Source organism: Vulpes vulpes, chromosome 9, assembly GCF_048418805.1.
Source record: "Vulpes vulpes isolate BD-2025 chromosome 9, VulVul3, whole genome shotgun sequence".
NCBI classification, from domain to species: Eukaryota; Metazoa; Chordata; class Mammalia; order Carnivora; family Canidae; genus Vulpes; species Vulpes vulpes.
In genome coordinates, this window is record NC_132788.1 from 74782334 (window position 1) to 74803075 (window position 20742).

General features: G+C 39.0%; 1 protein-coding gene across 1 annotated transcript in view; it reads left to right on the plus strand.

Moving 5' to 3' along the window:
• MDFIC2 (MyoD family inhibitor domain containing 2) overlaps positions 1 to 16568 on the plus strand; it is a 105118-nt gene extending 88550 nt beyond the window's left edge. The window contains exons 3-4 of the mRNA XM_072720468.1: positions 5196 to 5417; positions 13823 to 16568. Coding sequence (XP_072576569.1) covers positions 5196 to 5417; positions 13823 to 14082 — 482 coding nt within the window. The 3' untranslated portion in view covers positions 14083 to 16568. The remainder of the gene's footprint in view (positions 1 to 5195; positions 5418 to 13822) is intronic.
• The last annotated feature ends 4174 nt before the right edge of the window (positions 16569 to 20742 follow it).

Here is a 20742-nt window from a genome sequence, read left to right on the forward strand (position 1 = left end):
ACATACTTTTTTTTTCTTTTCTTTGGTGTTTCTTCAATTAACTACATTTACTAACCATAATTATTTGTTGATGGTTCAGTAGCTTATACCTTGAAATGTCACCTGTCTGCTTCAATCTGATTTCAATCCCAGATAATTACAGTATTAAATTCTAAGCTAGAATATAGTTTAAATCCAAGGGAAAATACATAATGTATCATGATAGCTTTAGAAATGGCCCATACATTTGAAATACACACTCACGTTAAACATTTCGGTCCAGAATTAAAATTAAAATCACCCTGTGTTAAATGCTTATCTGACAACATTCGCATAGGCTTCTGGAGTTTACCACTTACAAGAAAAACTTAACAGTAAGCTACCTTTTTTCTATTGGCAATACAATGTATAGATTAATTCAGAACAAGAGAATGGGAAAATATTCTGGTATTAAAGAACTATTAGCATTTGGTGTATGAGTGATGTGTGTGTGTATTGTGTTTTGTTTTGTTTTCATGAGTAATATGATGAGAATATTGCTCAAAACATCATTTCGATGATAGTGTACAAGATGTCTTGGGGAGGGTTGTCACTATAGGTGAGATCAGTGGTGACAGAAATAGTACAGATTTAAGAACAGAGAGGATTCGTCTTGAGTGGTAGAGATGGGAATGAAAAATCAGAGAGTCACTTGTAAGACATTTAAAAGGAAAAGTAAATAAGAACTGGTAAATATTTGGATGGAAGGACGGGGCACTTCACAGAACATTTTGAAGCCCTGGGAATTTGTTAAAAATGACACTACCATGAGAAGAAATTGAATTGTGGGTTCTCCAGGGATATCCAGAATTACCCAGTTTGGGGAGAAGAATAGGGCGTTAGTAGAAAGAGATACACTAATTGTAAAGATTAGCTGATAACTCAAATAAAATATCCAATCATCAGTTACAACTGTGTGACTACAATTCATGAGGACTGTGGACCTCTTGAGGACTGAGACTATTTGCTCTTCTCCTTTGAATCTCCCGGCAACCAGTACGGGGCCAGACACATAGTTATACACTCAATAAATGGGGCCCAGCTGGCTGATGAACCACACCGAGTTCTGGGAGCCAGCTTCTCCAAGAAAATAATTAAATTGTGAGCATGGACAAATATGACCTTGAAGGGTAGGGTACAAAGAAAGGAACTAAGAGGACAAAGATAGAAATAAAGGAATAAATATATTGAAGGAAGTAGAATGAGAAAAAAAAAGCAATAACAGAGACAGGCAGGTCAGGGAGTTAAACTGAGAGAGTGGAAGGGAAGGGTAAGGAAGGGGATGGGGGAAGGGAAGGGAGCAGAGAGGGAAACAAGAATAGAATCAGAGGAGCCAGGGAAGAAGAGGTGCTACTTATACACAATTGGAATGCATATATATGCATTCAAACAGAGAATGCAAGGATGCAAAAATTATAAAGTCACATTTAGTGAGCAAAAATGAAAATCATTAAAATGTTTCCTCAATAACTTAAAGTAAATAAATTAATAGCTCCTGTCAAATTGATTCATCTATTGCATGTGGGCACTCAATAAATGTTAATTGAATTAAATTAATAACATTTGCTCAATGGTAATAAAAAATTAATTAACTGTCTGTCTTTTCTGTTACTTAAGTTTATGCCTATTGGTTCTGCAATTACTTCTAGCCCAAACATGAATTTTCTATTTCACTGACTTGAGATACACTTTAATTTTTTTCCCTAAGAAATAGAGTTGAGCTTCTAATTTTTGTCCTAATTTTGGTGTTTTTTTTTCTGTTAAAAAATTATTTTCTCTGAGTTAATGTCAAGAACTATGTATAACGTCCCAAATATAGTTTCACGAGTTCCTTATTTAATTCCAAAATCGTTTTCTCTGCAGGAGATGTGATACCACTTTTTATATGTTTCTCCTTTTAGCCTATGCTACTTTATAATACTTTGGATACAATGTCAAATAACACCGTGAAAGAGGAATCCGGGGAAATTTATTGTTAGCTTCCCATCTATAAAAGATGGAAGATGTCAGTAATGCTCACCCAAAAATTGTGACTCATTTCAGATGTCAGAATTCTGGGTCGAACAGACCTGGGTCGGAAACGTGTGTATGTCAGATGATTTTCTAATGAGCAACAGATAATTCCCACTGGAGAATGAAAAAAAATAAAAATATAAACAGAGATATAGAATTAAAATAACTTTATGAATGGCAGTTTAACTTCTCCACAACATTCTCTCAGTACAATCCCAGTGGCTCCAAATGGTTGCTTAATGTAGCACACCACTTAGACTCAAAATGCTATACTTAAAATTGTCGCAAAATTAAAAAGAGAATCATATACCACTTGGCTGTATACAGTATTCTCCGCATGTTCTTATATTCTAGTAACCTCTATCCAACATTTTTTTTTGTTACTGAATTACTTTGTGCAAAAGCAATTTAAATTACATGCAGCCTGACTACGTGTGATAATTTGAACTGATTGTTAATTAATTCCGTAAGTAAATAGCTGCTGCAATCTCTATACTCATCAAGGTTTCGTTCTCTACCGGCTCTGAGCTGCTCTTTAGTGTACAGTATGAAGCAGCTGTAACTGGAGACGCAGGATTCCCTGAGTGTGCAAGAAGGTGGTCCTGCTTTGCAGAGACTAAAGCGAAGTAATCTGCGAGGCTGGATTTGGGGTAGGTGACACATCATGGGATTTAGGGTTCAGAGGGGTTGCTGAGGTGCGGTCTCAGCAGCTAGGAAGCAGAGATAAAAAGCTCAGAACAAGTCAGAGATAATACGACGGAGACAAGGATGAGAGCAGAGCTCTTGGAACACACCAAGCCTGGATTCAAATTCTAGTTCTGTTACTTGCTAATGAGGAATACTGAGGCAACTTATCTAAATAAACTATCTAAACTTTGGTTACACTCCTTCATCTATAAACGGGAAACCGATGCATACATTCCCCTCAGAGAGGCCGATGGTATCTACCTCCTGGAGTCTTTGTGATGCTTCAGGTAAATAAGGTACCTACGTGGTACTATGCAACTTGACATAAAGGGTATGCGAGGGCGTATGTGGGTGTGCGTATAAAGCAGTGGCTTGGACTTCCACCTAGGTGACTTTGCCCCATAGTGCTGTTTGTCAGAACCTAGGAAAATGCATGCTACCGGCATCTAGTAGGTAGAGGACAGGGGTGCTGTCAAACATCCTACGATCTCCCCATGACAAAGAAGACAAAGAATTCTCTGTCTCCAAATCTCAGTACTGCTCCAAGTGTTCTAAGGCATAATTTGAGGCTCTTTGTAATATTAGCAGATTGCCAGACACTTCGATACCCCAGAAAAATAAGCTATTATTTTTCTGTCATCATCATTACAACATGAATTTGGTGAATCTCTCTGGGGTTAGAGGAAGTCTAAAGGTTTCCCAGTTGGTTGAGCTAATTCCATCTATCCACTGTTACATTAATTGCTATTCATGATAGATGTTTTCATGAACCCCAATTTCCATTGGTTCAATTTAGAGTGAATCAAGCCACAACCATTTAAAGCCAGCAACATAAGGGGTAGGAAATAAAAAGCAAACCTTGTTGAAAGCCAAGGCTGTCTGGAGGCTGAGAAAGAAACAAGACAATTGTGTGTGTCAGACTGACAGCTCCCATGCCAGTCAGGAGCCTTTGGAGCTTCATGTAGAGAGCTTCAGAAATCCCCCAGGGGCTGTGACCTAATCTGTTGAGGGGTAGGAGGGGTTGCCTAAGCTTGAACAAATTCCAAAGTTTTAAAAGATATCCCAGTAAAAGATATTTTACTCTTTAGAGAAGTCTGGGAACCACTGCCCCATGAGGCAGGACCCAGTAGAGATTTCCATCCACCAAAAACAAAAGATGTAACTTTTGAAAAGGTGATTAAAATGGATGTTGGTAAGAATGTACTTCTTGCACTGAGCTGTGTAAGCATGGAAAAAAAAAAAAAAAAGCAGGTCTTGAGTTCTATTGTTTATTCCAGTCACTCAATGAACATTACTGGATCAACCAGGCATTGGAATGGCAACAAGAAGGCAAGTCTCCAGAATGCATCTTCACTATCCCCCAGTAGGGCTGCCAAATGACCAGGGTTACTGCTCGTTTAGGACTTATGGTGTCCCTAGGAATCTCTGGTCTTCATGTTTGAGAATATCTTCTGTTAACTGCTTTCTTGATCATAGGACTGTGTGATAGGAATAGATAAGTTATGACCCAGACTGGTGATGACCCAGACTCTAATGTGGTTTCATGGAATGTTGCTCTGTCATACACACCTCAATATTGTGAGTTAGCTACTTCTTTGCTAAGTCATTTGATGCTTGCAGAATCTGGGGACCATGCCTGCCTCAGGTGCCACTGTCTTCTCTGTGCCCAGCCCAGTGTACCTTATATAACAGACCCTCAATGATTATGTGGGAATGAATGGATGGATGGATGGATGGATGGATGGATGGATGAATATGGGAGCTCTTAAAATACATGAGGCACCTAGGCCTTCTTGGTCTTTTCTATGCCTCGCCAAACCAGAATCTCAGTTAACGGTCAAAGACTTTGCTAGAGGTTCCCTTCCAGGCGGTTATATGGAAATAAAATATATTCCAAAAAGCCCAGCCCCAAAAGCCATATAGACAGTCACCTGCATAGGAGCCTAACAAATACCAAGTCAGGAGAAAAGATGGCAACCAAGAGTCTCTGAGGGAAAAACACACGCATGAGCTTATAGACGGTTCATTTATCATCATTTTTCTTATACAGAGGAAGAAACTGAGGTTTGTAGAAACAAAAGCAATAAAACAATCTGATTGAAACTACATACATATTGAGCAACACTTTGACCATAAGCTGACAACAAACTGTGAGATTTCGTTGATCCAATTGAATGAATTCTTTGATTTTCTCCACCCATCACTTAAAAAAAAAACCCACAGTAGAAATACTGCTACAAATTAGTGTGATAGAGAAACTTGTAATGTATATAAAATTTTATAATTATTGCACTTTTCTATTCTTACTTATATTTTTATTCAAAATGATCACGTTCAATGTTTCATTCTCTTAGATAAGACCTTTTTCTCACAAAAGTCTAGGGAGTGAAACTTTTGCAAATGTCCATTTTGAGATCACTAGGTCATGTCAACTATACTGGGTTTGTGTATGTGTTTTCTTTTTTTTTTTCATCTAGATACGCAACTCACAAATGAAAAGCATACAGACGAGAAACCCATTAACGCTATCATTATAAATTCAGTATCCGAATTCAATATCACAGATGGACCAGCCAAGGAAACCCCCAGTGAGAAAAAACTGTCAGAATCCAGCACATCACTGTCCTCCCTTGAAGAATGCCAAACGAAATGTTCCTACCTCCAAACTGATACTTCAGTTCATCAGAGAGACACTGATGGTATGTTTCTCAGAATCAACCCATCTCTAAATAAAGCTTCCCAACCCCCAGCCCTTGTAAAATCATCACATATGCTGTTAGAAAAAAAGAGCCTTTATGAATATTAAACAGGAAGACTTCGATTTGAAAACCCTGGTGAATGACACATGTCAAGGTCACTCTGCAATTATGAGGTGCTTGGCAGATTGTTTGCTCTCAAAGCTGGAAATCAGAGGCAAAGTGTTTTAAATAGCTGGAGTGAGGTATAATCATTCTTGCTATGGAGCTATGAAGTGGATAAAGAAAAACGGCAAACTTTTCTAAAATCTGAGACTATTTCAGCCCATGACTCTAGGCTGAGAAGAGAAGAAGGCAGAGTAGAATGGTATTCAAATGCAGGAAATGTGTAATGTGGACTGTGAAAAATATCAAGATGCTTACATCAGCAACTAGGGTTGGTTCCTGTAGGTGATTATCACCTCCTGGGCAATCTGATCAGTACCAACCTACACCAAACTACCCTTGTATATGACTATAAAAGGCACATTCCTTTTGCAAAGCCAATATCAAATTGATTTAGTGCTAAATGGTCATCCCAGTCAAGTTCAAAGTCATGGACTCCACACCAAGACATATGTAATTTTACTCAGGTTGACTTTGTAGTGAACTTTACCGGAGACACAAACCATTCAAGAATTTTGTAGTGTTCCATATCTGCATCTGCATTTAAAGAAAGCTTGCAGTTTCTCAAAGAAAAGACAATAGGGTATAGTTTCTGGTCTGTGTTTAAATTAATATTTACTTTTTGAAAGGAAGAAAAAAATAAACAAATGGACTTTGTGTAACAGGAGCTTTGGAGTCACATCAGTTTAATTCCTGGCTCTGAAATTTATTAACCATATAAACTAGGATAAGTTCTTTACCATCTCCAAATCTCAGTCTTTCCATTATATAATGGAGCTAGGGTGTTTTGAATAAATGAAATAACATGCATAAAGGATTCTATACAGAACCTAGAACATAACAGATATTTGATTTTTGCTTTCATTACGGTTATGGTTTTAGAAGGCAAGGGGGAAAATTTCCAACATGTGTTATATATGATCTCGTGCAAACAAAGTCATGGGTGCTTTAGACTGGAAGCTACAGGCACAATTGCATACAGGTGCCAGTGCCAGGAGATAATGTGAGTAATGAGGTAGACTGGCAGTGAACAAGAGGGATTGGTGAGGACTGTGGCAAGGTGAAGAGCACTGCCTCTACTCAGCTCCAGCTAACTGTTGCCAATAGGAAATAAAGGCTCAGAGTTGCCAGCTCCAGAGTGTCATGTGAAATCTCCAAATTGTTTAGGTGTTGACAATACTTCTATTTCTTTTATGAAGCTCCAGACACTCCCAACGATACACAGCTTGGGACCAACTTTGGCCAGTGGACTGCCAGGTTAGAACCTCAAATTCAAGATGATGCCCAGTTTCCAGCTTTGCTAGAGTTTGATGCCAATCAAGGAAACAGGAAATACAGGAGAGCTCTCTGTGACACTAGAAAGCACTAGAGCATTCCATCAGATTGTATCAGGGATGCCTGTCATGGATCTTGGTTGCAAAGATCCCAGAATTAGGAATTGTCACTGTCACATATCCATGCAGTACAACACAATGCCCTCCAGAACCACTCTGATTTGTCCTATCAGGGATTCTGGGAGAATGAGAAGGGCAGGGGCAGCTAACATGACACCTGAACCCTTGTATTCTCAGGGAAGGGCCAAATAACCACTCCATTAAAATGGCAACTGATACCCAGGAGTCTCATGCAGGAAAAGCACCACTTATCTTTTCTCAAAAGAGCAAAGGAGATTCACAAGGACAGTTGAATTAGACTGTTTTCCTTAAGCCCTGGTGAGAGGCCGGTACAACCCAGAAAATTATGATTTTAGATTGACAACACAGGTAATAGCCCCACCGTTCCTCTTCCACATGGTGAAAGATCTCCCCATTGAGGTAAGAGTTTTGGTACCTGGATAAAAGAGAGAGCGAAACATCCAAACTCAGGCCCACAAATGTGGTTAAGAAGCTCTCATTATCTTAAACAGCAAACATCAAGCATATCAAGAGTTAAGTCAGAGAATTTTTATAGTAATTAATTTAAGGATGCAGAAATTGAAAGCTGGGGTCATTGTTCGTACTGAGATAAATACAGAAATATCTTTCAGGAACAGCAGGGGAAACAGAAGGGAAAAGAGAAGATTGCATCCACTTTCATGTAGTTTGTGGTTAATTTATTTTCAAATGTATAAATGAGTGCATAGGAATGGATGCTTAATTGCTAATATCTATTATTTATATACATTGCCCCACTTAAAACAGAATGGAAAAGCCTCACACATGCAGATTTTGTAAAATGTGTTACATCCATTAGCACAGTTCATGGTGTGTGCTCTGATGGGAATTTAAAAGGATCTTTACTGCACATCACACACTATGTGCTGCAACATTACTTTATTATTAAATTGTGGCTCATCCTGTGTGGTCCCTTTCCTGAATAAAATGGAAAAAGTCCAGAGCACTATCTGTGTCTCTGCTTCTGTTTCTACATTCTGATTGCACAGGCATCCCTGTGGGTAATAAAATCAAGGCTACGCACAAGACTCGAAAACAGACTCCTTAAAAAGAATCCTGAGACTATACCTAATTGATGTATAATTTTGAATTTGAGACGTCTCATCCAGGTGGAAGAAGAAAATCATAAATACAAGATACCTCAAAAGAATAGTCTTAATTACACCATGGACTACTGAATAAAATGATTACATTTTCTACACTGTAAATTTCATACAATTAAATGCAGTAGTGTCACCTTATAAAATGTTTCAATTTTATAATTATTTCAGTTCATTTGCTCAGAAAAAAACATAAGCACAAATTTACTAAGTATCACCCAAATCCAGTCATCCTCATTCTAAAGAACTGACTTGAACGTTAGTTGTGCTTGTCTGAACTTAAATAGATTTTGACATATTTAAGTAGCTATTAAAATTGATAACATCAAGGATGATACCCCCGCTAGAGAAAGGCATTCAGTCGCACTTTATTTATTCCTATTCTACATTACAGACTTAAAAAAAAAAAAGAAAAAGAACTTAATGTTAGAGGAGTGGGAGCCAATTTTTAGACTTTTTGACCAAAAACTTGGAGCAATTAGTCAGGTCACAGTGTCACGAATCCCACGATCACACTGAATCTGCTGGGATAGCACATTAACCAGTAACATATTAGAACACTGGGTTTGAGCCAGGTTGATTTACCTTTTCTTATAATTATTACTTTGTGGGGAAGGGAGGGGAGATGGTTGTTTATCTGGGGCCCCTTCTGGAGGAACCCACGTTCTTGCTATTTTGGAGAGTGATGCCCAAACTCACTGGTGGTGTTTCTGGAGCTGAGGAAAGCTGTAAGAACTCCAGTGGACAGCTAAATCCACCTCTGTCCCTCCCCTCTCTTAATCCCAGGCATGGTGGTGACATGATCGAAAGCTGGGAGGGCAAATGCAGAGACCGTGACTGTGAAGCTGACCTCAGGTACACTGGTGGAAGCTTCTTGCGTTGTTACCTTTCTACTATCATTAAACATGACCCTTTCTAATGAGACAGATTCTCCCTCTTAATTAGCTAATCCCCAGCTGTCTATTTAGCACCTTTGGAGGCTGCGTTAATCCTTCAGTATCATTAGGGTATCACTTAGCACATTACAGTCTCAGTGCCCTACCCTAGGGGTGTAAAGACGAAATGAAACAACCTAGGAGGGTTTTTGTCATGGCTTCTTGCTTATAGTCAAATAGCACTTTTGGCTGCTTGGGTTGCAAGCCTTGGCTCCCTCTTGAACTTTCCCTGATCTAGATTTAACAAGGTAAGAAGAGGGAAAGCTAGATGGGCACTCCGAGAGCAGTGATTACAGCCCAGGCCAGGATGACGGTGGGGGAGGGGTGGGTGGGGAGTCAATAAAGGGACTTCACCATGCAGAGACTTCCTTACATAGATACTAGGAGAGGTAAAAGGCCAAGTAAGGGAACAGGGAGGCCACTCAGACTTTAGCAACAAGGCTCTTTCCTTGGTCTCTCCAGGCCACTGGTAGGTGACTAGTCCTGGCCTTCTCTTGTGGACCACGAGTAACTAACCATTCCTAGGCAGACTACTAGCAAGTAGCAGTAACAAAAGCCACAGGACGAAGAATGTTCAGAAAGAGGTAAAACCAAGGAGGAGATACAAGTACTGCCTGAGATACCACTCAAAGCAGAGAGAGGCATTCCCTCCTTCCCACTCTCCCATCTCCTGCCACTGTTTCCCACTGGCTAAACCTAGCAGGAAACCATTCAACAGAACCTGGGGAATAGACAGTGACAGTCTAGGAATACAGAGTGGAGCCAGGTAAGAGCAGGGAGTAAAGAGGACAGCAGGCCTTCCATGAGCTGGCCTCATACTGCACCATGTCGGATTGTGACAGAAGAAGCGTGAGCCTTTTGAAGGGCAGGCCAGCTGCAGGGTTCAGAGCTCTGGAGGGGATAGTTAGAGTCAAATCATGGCTCCACCATTTCCTGTGTTTCTTAAATTTCCTAAGCCACAGTTTCCTTGTCAAAAAAAATTCCTTGTCAGACATGTCAATAAAAATAAGCCACAGTTTCCTTGTCAATAGCAATAGTACTATTCCAGGAAATACTATTTAGATCCAGAAAGATTGAGATTTGAACTCCACACCCTACCCCCACCCCCCTTGCAACCACCTTACAGTTGAAAGATTCAGGACAGTCAGGGACAATCCCTGAGCCTTAGTCCTTTCATCTAAAATATGAAGACCACTTTATTTATTATCCATCATTCAATTATTCATTCATTCATTGAACAACAGATATGGCTTTCTTACAACTAGGTTCTAATAGGAGGAGAAACTCATTAATAAACTCATTAGTTTCATATCATCCTATGGTTAGTACCAGGAAGAAAAAGTAGAGTGCTATGAGAGTTTCAGCAAGGATGGAATTTATAGAGGCAAGATGTTTTAAGCTAAAGACTCAGAGGTTGAGTAGGAATCTAGTCAAGCTGTGAGGTGGGGGATATGGAACACAGGCCAAAGAGCATGGGCAAAGGCTGTGAGCTTGAGGCCTCCCAGGATCTGAAACTGAACCATTGTTGCTGGAGTGCAGTGAGCCAGAAAGACAGAAGAATGCGAAGCCAGAGAAATAGGCAGGAACCTATCACACAGGCTTCTAGGCTATGGCAAGGAGGAGCTAAGGCTATGGAAGAGTGAGCTCTTCCCATCTACAATGAAAAATATCACGGGAGCTGATGACTTGAGCTGGGACTCATGTAAAAGCTATGTGATAGGAGGCTATCACTGTTGACCTGACAATGGCTGATAGTGGCTGGAACTAAGGTGGTGGCCCTAGAGGTGGGTAGAGGCTGTCTCACATACTTGAGACAGAATGAGCAGAGCTTAGCAAGGATCTGGATGGGGGATGGAGGTATGACCAGGAGAAGGGAAATGATAAGAATGAGTCTCAGTTTTCTGCTGATTTCATCCGATCATGCAGGAGCCATTCACAAGAGAAAGCCAGAGGAAGGACAGTTGTGTAGAATGTGGAAAGAGGGAAATCTGAATGCAGTTTGGCCTCGATAAGTGGGAGATGTCTTGAAGACGTTGCCAAAGAGATATGAAATAGGCAGATGGACACATAACATACTTTCTTGGCTAGGCTGAGAGCAGGGGTGCTAATCATGGGCTATGACTTTGGATATTGTGTGTATTGAACCTGAAAGCCCCAAGAAACTGTTCAGGAAAAGAGAGCACACACATTTGGGAGAAAGGGAAGCCCAACTCTCTTCTCAAACTCTTGCAAATTTCCCTTCTGAACTGCTTTGTTACTTTTGTGCAAACAAAAATTGCCATATGCAAAACAGTTTTGCCTGCCCATGTGGAATTATGTAATATGCCTTTTAGGAAAAGTTTTCAACACTCTTGAAAGTTCGGAAAAATCTGTTTTCAATTCACCAATGTTGCCATGTTTTTTTGGGCAAGAGGCTCTGCCTTTTATAACCAAATAAAAAGGACTGACTTATACACAGAAAAAAAAAAAAAAAAAAGAGCTCTATTCTCAAATACAAAATAGAGAGGTAGAAGAAAACAAATGCCAGTTTGGCCAAAGGATTAGGCCAAACATTTTTGTGTGTGTATAAATAAAATCTATGGTGTACACCAGAAGCAGAGACCTCCTGAATCTGCCAGCTTGAGAAAACGTTGGCAAGAAGAATTAAACCAAAAGATTATATGCCCTCAGGAAATTACAAGGCCATTTCACAAATAGGTGTTTCACACTCTGATAGGAAACACCAGCTCGTATCCCCACGTCACCAGCTCCTACCCTAACTTGCCTACAAACCAAACTTTCAGCCTCACATCTACATCCACAAAGGATGCGATCCACTGAGATCATTTTTATACGAATGATCATAGCCCAAGTCAGTCTCTTGCACCTCCAGCCTGAGGCATATGGAGCATTTGCTTGGAATATTTTCTACTGAGAACTTCTTCTTTGCCGGGGCTGCTAGAGTAGCCTTCTTGGCATTAATAAAAGTTGATGAGGTTTTATGCTCCATATCTTTGACCACCAACATGCCCTCTTCAGAAACACAGACATGAAATAGAGTCTAGGTACTCTACTAACTAACTCCTGAATTTTTGTGGGTGGTTTGTGGTAACTTATATGGGTGAGTTGGCCTCATGCTAGAAGCTGGCCGTAAGTGAATAAAAAAATACACCCCGTCTGGCAGAGAGATGAGTATATATGCCCTAGAGGTATTATAGGATGTGCTGCCTATACCAGAAATATTTAGTAATGGCGACAGCACCTGCAACAATATATGGCAATTAAAATCATCATAAAAGTCACAGTGAGGTTCTTTATGATTGTCTTACTGGGAAGAAAAAAAACCAAGGGAGTGAGGCAGGGATGGAGGGCAGGACAGAGGCAGGAAGGAAGACTTTTGTTTACCTATATGCAAGTTCACTTTAGGCCTTTATATAAGGATTCTAAAAGAAATCTTGAAAATATTTGTTCCCTTTTAGAGCAAGTTTCTATGTTCTCCCTCCTCTTAAAAATTAACAAATAAAAGTAAAAAAGCTGTCTGGAAAACATTGTTGGAAGTAAATGAACAGGGCTCTAAGAATACTCAGAACCCTTTAGCAGATGACTCCAGGAGCAAAATCTCTCCTGCAGGCTTGTACCGTCTCAGCCAACTTAAGTCTGAAAACTAAAAGTTATTAACATAACATTCTTGTTGAAGAAATAATAAAATCCTTATGAAAATCTAACTTTAATTGATTGATAAACCCATCAGGAGGAGGAATTTTTTTCTCTAATTCATGCCAGATTGTTACTTTCAACCATCAACAATTTTTAGGATACTGATTTTAATTAATTTGATGATGTATCATGTAAACACTTACCTACTCATTTATAAAACACTCACATGTTTTTGAGGCTTTTTTAACTAAAAAGAAAAAAAGAAGTTATAATTTTAACAAGAGAACTGCTGCATCTTCTAACTAATTCCCTTTATGGAAACAAAAAAAAATACAATAATCTATAACCCATCACAGCTGTTTGGCTAGAATTACCAATTACCTTCAATACCTTAGAGATACTTTGCAGATTTTCACAAGTCTGCGCAGTAAATTTTTAAACCAATTTTCTTAAAGGGAATTGAGAAGACCTACTCTTTTAGGCATATGATGACGTATTCCATTTAACATGAATATAAAATCAAGGCTTCTCATTAAGTGGAGGACAAAGGACACAGGGATTAAAAACAAAATGTAACTAAAATCAAAACTATGATTATTTAAAAATCATTCGTAGGAGTTTTTGCAATGTGCCTTTTGCTTGCATTTGAGTATGGGAGTGGCAGATTTCTGGGAATCCGTGTCACACCAATGACAAAGCCTCCTGACAAGAAGCCGGAAGTTTGTACAGTCACTCTTTGTCCCCAACACTGATTGCTCCCAAAAGCTTTCTGCACCAGGGGAGGACCTGCTATTTTTCAGAGTTGCGAGGTTTGCAGATGGGTAGCTAATTGTGTGGCTTCCCAGCACCTCTGCAGGCAAAGTAAATAAAGGAGTTTAGAAAAGTGACAGCACTTTAAATAACCAGATTATGTGGAATCAATAGAAATGCTCAGGAAGTTAATAAAGCAATTACTTAAGTAGAGTGAGTCCTATGTGGGGATGGGGAAGCTTGAGAGAATAATGGTGTTACATTACCCCTCATATGGACAATTAGGAGTTGGCTCTGAAGTTCTCAAGCGCAACACCGCACCTGCCTGTCCTTCAGGGATGCCCCCATTTGTTCCACTCTTAATTTTTTTCTTCTTCTTCTTTAAACAGAGGAGTGTGCCTCCCTTATCCTCACCTGTCTGTTTTGCCAGTTTTGGGACTGTCTCCTGATGCTCCCTGATACGTGCGAAACGGTGTGTATCAACACATGCTGCCCCTCTCACAGGTATCACCACACCTCGGATGAAAGCCACTCTCGCAATGATCGCAACTGCAACTGTGACATGGACTGCAGCCTTTTTGAATCTTGCCATGAGACCAGCGAGTGTCTGGAGCTGGCCATGGAGATTTCAGAAATCTGTTACCGCTAGCACAATGAAGTCACCCACATTCCAGCAGACCCCTTGGCCCCACGCGGAAATTCCATGACAGTAAGACTGTGATTTCTATGTGCCGAAATGTAAGGACTGTACGTGTTTCTTGGATGCTATGGACCATTTTGTTCTGCACCTGTCTGGCAAAGTAGTACCGTCAACTCTATGGTCTTATTCCAAATTTCATAACCGCATGGCTCGCTGAAAAATAAGATCTTGATCACATGTGATGAACAAATCTTAAATACCTCTTAAATGCCATAGGTACAAGGTTCTTCCATGACTGTAAAAAAGCATGCTGAACCACTCTGTGTTATTGCATTCATTGGCTTGCATCATGGATCCAACTTCATTCACAAATTCAGGACAAATTAGTGCATTCTTTTAGAATTGACATACATTAGCTCGTCTTTGTAATGGACTCATGCATAAACATTATGCATTGTTGGTTATTATTAATAATGTATTGTATAACATCATTTTGTAATTAAAAATTTATTTATACAGTCTCTTAAAATTCACTTATATGTACAGTTTAGGTAGGAAAGGGAATTAAATGAATTAGAAACCATGTTCCTATAATTACAACAGATGTCTCTAAGACATCTCCAGTGAATTTTGAATATGATGTACTTCGAGAGAGTACTATAATTCTAGACCATATTATTATACGTCTATGACTATGTCATAACAGGTTATGCATGTTCTTAATTTGTTACAGAAACTCTCTTTATTCCAATGAGCATAAATGGGAATTATATGCAAGTTTCAAGAAATGACCCTAGATAATCAATTCTTCATTTTCCTCATTTCTGTTTGTCAGGTACAATAAGCAATAGGATATTACAACAGAATCAGTTCATTTTACTAAACTATCACTTATATAGGAACCCAAAAGAAATACATGTCTAGGTACTTGCTCAGCACTGAGTTTCCTAATAAAGCATGTGCTTCAGAAGTCCTATTTTTTTTCCTTTCTGATACTTAAAGTAATTCATAATTACGCTGAGTACCTCCTCATACAAAAAATATTTTAAAGATGTGGTACAAACTTGGAAACAGATTTTCAACTCAAACAAATTAAAACAAACCATTGGAGGAAAACACATCTAGGTTGAAATTCTTTTAGAATATTCTTTCCTTTTAGTAGGCATAGTATTGCTCATTAATACTATTATTAATACAAATTAACATGTGTTTATATATTCCCATGGAGATGCCTTAATATATCCATTGAGTATTAAAAAAAACACTATATATATATATATATATATATATATATATATATAACCAAAAAAAAAAACCACAAAAGTGAAATAAAGAGTAGAGGGAACTTTACACAATCTAGTCAAACCACAAAAAAATTCCAAAGTATTTGCTTTTGGCCACCTTAGGTAATTTCAGGCAAAAGCAACATTTGTTTTGTTTCTATAGTAAACTAGCACATTTTTCTACTCTGCAATAAATTCCTCCAAACATTGAAAACTATTAATCTTTAAAAACTGTGTTTAAGCTGCTTACAGAAAGATATCAAACTGTTCCTGTCTTGCTCTTGACAGCCCAGTGCATCCAGGGTCAATATGACCTAGTTCCTGTTTGACAATCACCTTATCCACAAACCACAGAGCATGACAGTGCCCTACACTGTCTAGGAAACCCTTCCTTCTCTCTACTTTTCAGAAGTTCGAGGACAACTCTGTACTCTGCATAGAACCTGCAGATTGTTAGTGAGGAAAAGAAGTCAATTCTTAGAACAGGAAGAGAACATAGGACTGTTCCAATCCAATATTCTCCTTCTCCATAAGAGAAAACGGAGGCCCAACTTATCCAAGACCACACAGTGAGTTACTGGAAGTGTTAAGAACTCTAACTGGTGGTCTAATTTTCTAACTACGCCACACCACTTGTTGGTTCTGCACTTGTGAGCCCAGCTGGTACACAGTGGTACAGCTGTTCCAATGGTTCAAATATTAAAATACTACCAGACTGACTCATAAACAGTTGTTACCTTGTACCTCTTGAGTGTTTCCTCTATACTTCCCAGGCACCCTGGCCCCTCTCCAAGCACCCATCCTACCTCCCCATGGTCAGTCACTAAAAGACAACTGGCACTGCAGGATCTCTGGAACCCTGTCCCAATAAGATGGTAGCTGGTGTCATTGATTAGGCCATGTCGTATTACTGTTAAATATTTTGACCATCACCACTTTCTTTCTAGCCTACATACCCTTAAATAATGCAAGATTATGCATTTCAAATATGAATCAAATGCTTGTCAATTAGAGACATAAAAATTGCCAGGTCTGATTTTATAATGTGGTCAGAATGCTACAAGATTTTTCTGTGGTCTCTCCATGGTTAGTTAACTTGTTCCTCACTTTCAGAATTCACCGTGCTATAACAGAAAGGGTTGGTTATACAAAGTACGAAATTTCTTTTCTTTATAACCAATAATAAAACATCATCCTTTTTGCAAACATGAATGGCTCCTTCAATTGAATTCTTACAATAAAACATACGCAGCTGGGAAAATGCACTTGTAGAGGTAAGACAGATGAAAAAGGAATGTGGTTATTGATTAAATACAGGTATCAGAATCTGAGAAGGCTCAGATTTTTTTTCATGATGATGAAGGCTTATGATTACAGGGAAAAACAATGTTATTCTTTAGAATGGGCTTCTTAGAGAACAGAGTATTCCCATTTAAGAAAGCATATTAGATAAAAAAAAAAAAAAAAAAGATTTGAAAACACCACATTTATAGAAAATCAAGAACAGAGATTTTTTTCCCCCAGCAACATAACAACATAGTTACATTGTCTTTGCTTTGTTCAGTGGAGTTTTATAAAATCATTGCTTCTCTAAAATCCTACAGAATATGGAAAGTAATGAAGAAACAAAGTTACATTTAACTTGCTGACGAAGTTTTACCACTACATAAGCTGATAGGCCTACAAAATTAATTATCAATGCTGGACAAAGTTAATAAAGCAAAAGTTGCTTCAGTTTTTTCCAAGGAAGTAAGAAAACATTCAGGCAGGGGAACTTTACAAACAGGAAACATCAGGCCTATCAGCATGTTTTTCAAAAATAAATGTGTAGGTGGAAATGTCTGAAAGACAGAATTCATTATCCAATGTCTCCCAATTTCTCCCTCTACAAAATGGAGCTAAGAAATAATATGTACACTTAAGTAAGGTAGTTTGACTATAAAAGTTTTGCCCATTAAATGGTAAGTTTGCTCAGCCACACAAACTGCTGACCCATGATCAAATGTTAAGCACTTGGTTTAATCGTTTGTTGGGCATTCTTTGAAGAAGATATCTGAGCTAAAACCTAAACGGTTGCCATATACAGCGTCATGTGAGCTGTGTGGAGAAGCAAAGTCAATACAGAATGATTGTCTAGTGATTATAATCAGCATGGGACTAAAATTATGTTGTTGGGCTTCTCTACATAGGTCTGGATAGTCCCTAACATTTCTGGGAAGGGGCTCAAAATACGGGGAGAGGGTGAGGAATGAGGACAGAAGAAGGATCTGCATCATTATTTGGATATGTAGTTGACTCTTGAATAATGCAAGGGTCAGGGGCCCCGACCCCCTGCCCAGTCAAAAATCCTCATATAACTTTCGATTCCCCCCAAAACTTAAAACCAATGGCTTACTGTTGACTGTGGAAGCCTTACTGATAACATAAACAGTTGATTAATACATATTTTGTAAATGGAGGATGTACTTATTCTTATAATAAAGTTAGCTAGAGAAGAGAAAATGTTACTAAGACGATCATAAGGAAAAGAAAAATACATTTATAGTACTGTGCTGTATTTTTACAGCACTACACTGCATTTAATGAAAAAAAAATCCACATATGAGTGGACCCACACAGTTCAAACCCATGTTGTTCAAAGAGCAACTGTAAGTGCCACCTTCTGGTCTACCATCTTCACATGCTTCACAGTCTTGCTTTTGCCATTATCTCTAAAGCTGTGGTTCTCACTGCTTAGGGGGTTTGCCCCCCAAGAGACATTCGATAATGTCTGGAGACATATTTGGCTGTCACAATGGAAGCAAGGACAATTCTATTAGCACCTAGTGAGTAGAAGCTAGAAATGGTACTAAACATTCCACAACACACAGGACACCTCCGACAACAAAGAAAGAGCTCTGAAAGCCTTCTTATCAGTCTCGATGAACCATCACCAAACTGACTGTAAAACATCGCTGGAAATAGAACTGCCAGATAACCCAGAGGATGCCCAGTTAACTCCAAATGTCAGATAAACAACAAATAATGCTTTGGTACAAGCACGTCCCAAATATGGCATGTGACACACTTCTACCACAGAAACGATTTCTCGCTTATCTGAAATTCAAATTTAGCTGGTTGTCCTATATTTCTATTTGCTAAGTCTAACAGCCCTAGTTCAAAAGATTCCACATTTTGAAAGGGTGCTATAGAAGGAATGATCTTCTAGCTCCTTCCCTGTCTCCCAGAGAGGAGTTGTTTATCTCTTTGGTCAGAGGCCAGGACACTCATCGGACCCCATTTTACAATGTGGTATAATTTAGGTCAGGGAGCTTGGCTTAAAGATCAGCTCCAAAGGAGACTCATTTACCCTTCTGCCCCAAGCTTACACTATGACCTTCAACTAAGCTGGCCTCATCTTATTCTCTCTGCTTCACATTTCTGAAAAGGGACCTCAGCCAAGGGCTCTCTGGATTCAAGGGGTAGAATGCAGTGGTTCTTACTTATACCTTGATATCTAAACCACATATTCTTGTTCGGTCTTGACCAGAAATACGTGTCTTGATTGATGCTTGCACACCTCTAAGGGAGTATTTTTTTTTTCCCTATCTAGTTGTTTTCCTTTTCATATTGCTTGCTCTGTCAAAACTCTGTGGGGGAAAGGGGTGAGTGAGCATTTCCTGGACTTGGATTGAAATACCATCCACTAACACATGAGCTTCACCGTGCACTCTTAGTGTATATTTAGGGGTTGACCAGAGAACCTGAACATGCTTCCTTTACTACATTATTCTTATTTATCTTACAGATGAGAAAAATATCCAATAGAAAATATTTGATTTAGTTCTTTATATACATTGCCACAGTTCTCTAAGCAGCTCTTAAAATAGATTCTATTATTAATCCCATTTTCCTAGAGGAAATAGAGACTTAAGGAAATTAAATAACCTGTCCAAGGCCGCACACCAAATAAGCAATAGCCACGATGTTTAAACTCAGGTCTGCTTACTCCAAAGCCCAAGCTTTCAAACACTGTGCCTAAAAGTTGTGCATATGAAGAATGATCAAGCCAAGATAAAGTTTAAGTATTCACTTCTAAAGCAAAATCAATCAGAAAAATATAATGACTAGATTCAAAGAAAACCATTCACTGATGTAAATGTTTTAAAAATTGTTATCCTGTGCAATGATTAGAATTTGGAACATCTTCAAAATGCTTTTAAGATATGTCCCCAATAAGTAATAAATGCAAAGTCAATGTATTGCAATTTAATCTTTATGTCAGTAGCTTTGCCCCATTCATCTACAGTTATGAAGGCTTACCTTTTAGTGTTCCATTTTAGCCAAGCAACTTTGATCTCTGCCTCAAGAATCCATCCTACACATAGCACCCAGACCAGCCCTCATCAGCATTCCACAAGGGGTGCCAGGAGCATGAAGGTTTTTAATCAGTCAACAACACTACAGTCAACCAAATGAATTCTGATACTTAGACCTTTTATCTCAAAAGCTATGCAGAAACCAAGGTCATGGTAACCTCTTTTATGGTTCATTGCTTCTCAAATGTACTTAGAGTGAATTTACAAAGCCACAACTTATTGTGTGGATGCAGAGCTTTCACTAGGTTCAGCCCTCTCCAACATCCACTTTGTTTCCTCTTTCAGCACTTTCTGCCTGTGGTTCCTTATTTAATTTCAAGTTCCCGTAAATTTTTTAAAAAATAAAACAAGAATATCAAACAAGATTTTCCCAGTAGCTAAGCTACTCATCATTTGTAATTGAGGTTCCTCAGAAGCTGCATTCACGTCTCAAATCACTGCTGACTAGCTTTGCAATACCAGTGCAAGTCCCTCCAATGGGGTAGGATGACAAAAGGGGGGGCAGTGTCATAACTCCACCACTGTTACAATCAGGTAATTGCCAAAGTGGGCGTAGCAGGAAACCACCTTGTTCCAGAGGTGAGTTTGTGGAAATACTGCTGGGAGGTGAGGTGGGAAGGGGGTTCTTAATGTTGTAGAAGAGCTGTTTATAGTTTGGATCTACAAGTGACACTTTTACAATAATGTATTAGCAACGCGTTAGAAATAATTCTGAGGACAGAGGTATTCATGTAGCAACAAAATCAACCTTCATGCTATCATTAGTACTTGTATCATATGCTGGAACCCTAGGTGCAACGAAAGCCAAGAGTGAGACCAACTCAGTGACTGCCCAACATCAGGTAAGACTTAGTCCGGGAACCGGACAAAGAGGGTGGGTATGATCTGAATAGTTGGGGAGAAAAAGAAAGGGCAAGAGCCATGTCAGAACGGCCTTGAAGACTAGTTTGGATTTTACCTAGGAGCAGAGGGACAGCCACTGGTGAATAGCAGGGGATCCCATGATTAAAGTGGTGTGCGAGGGAGCC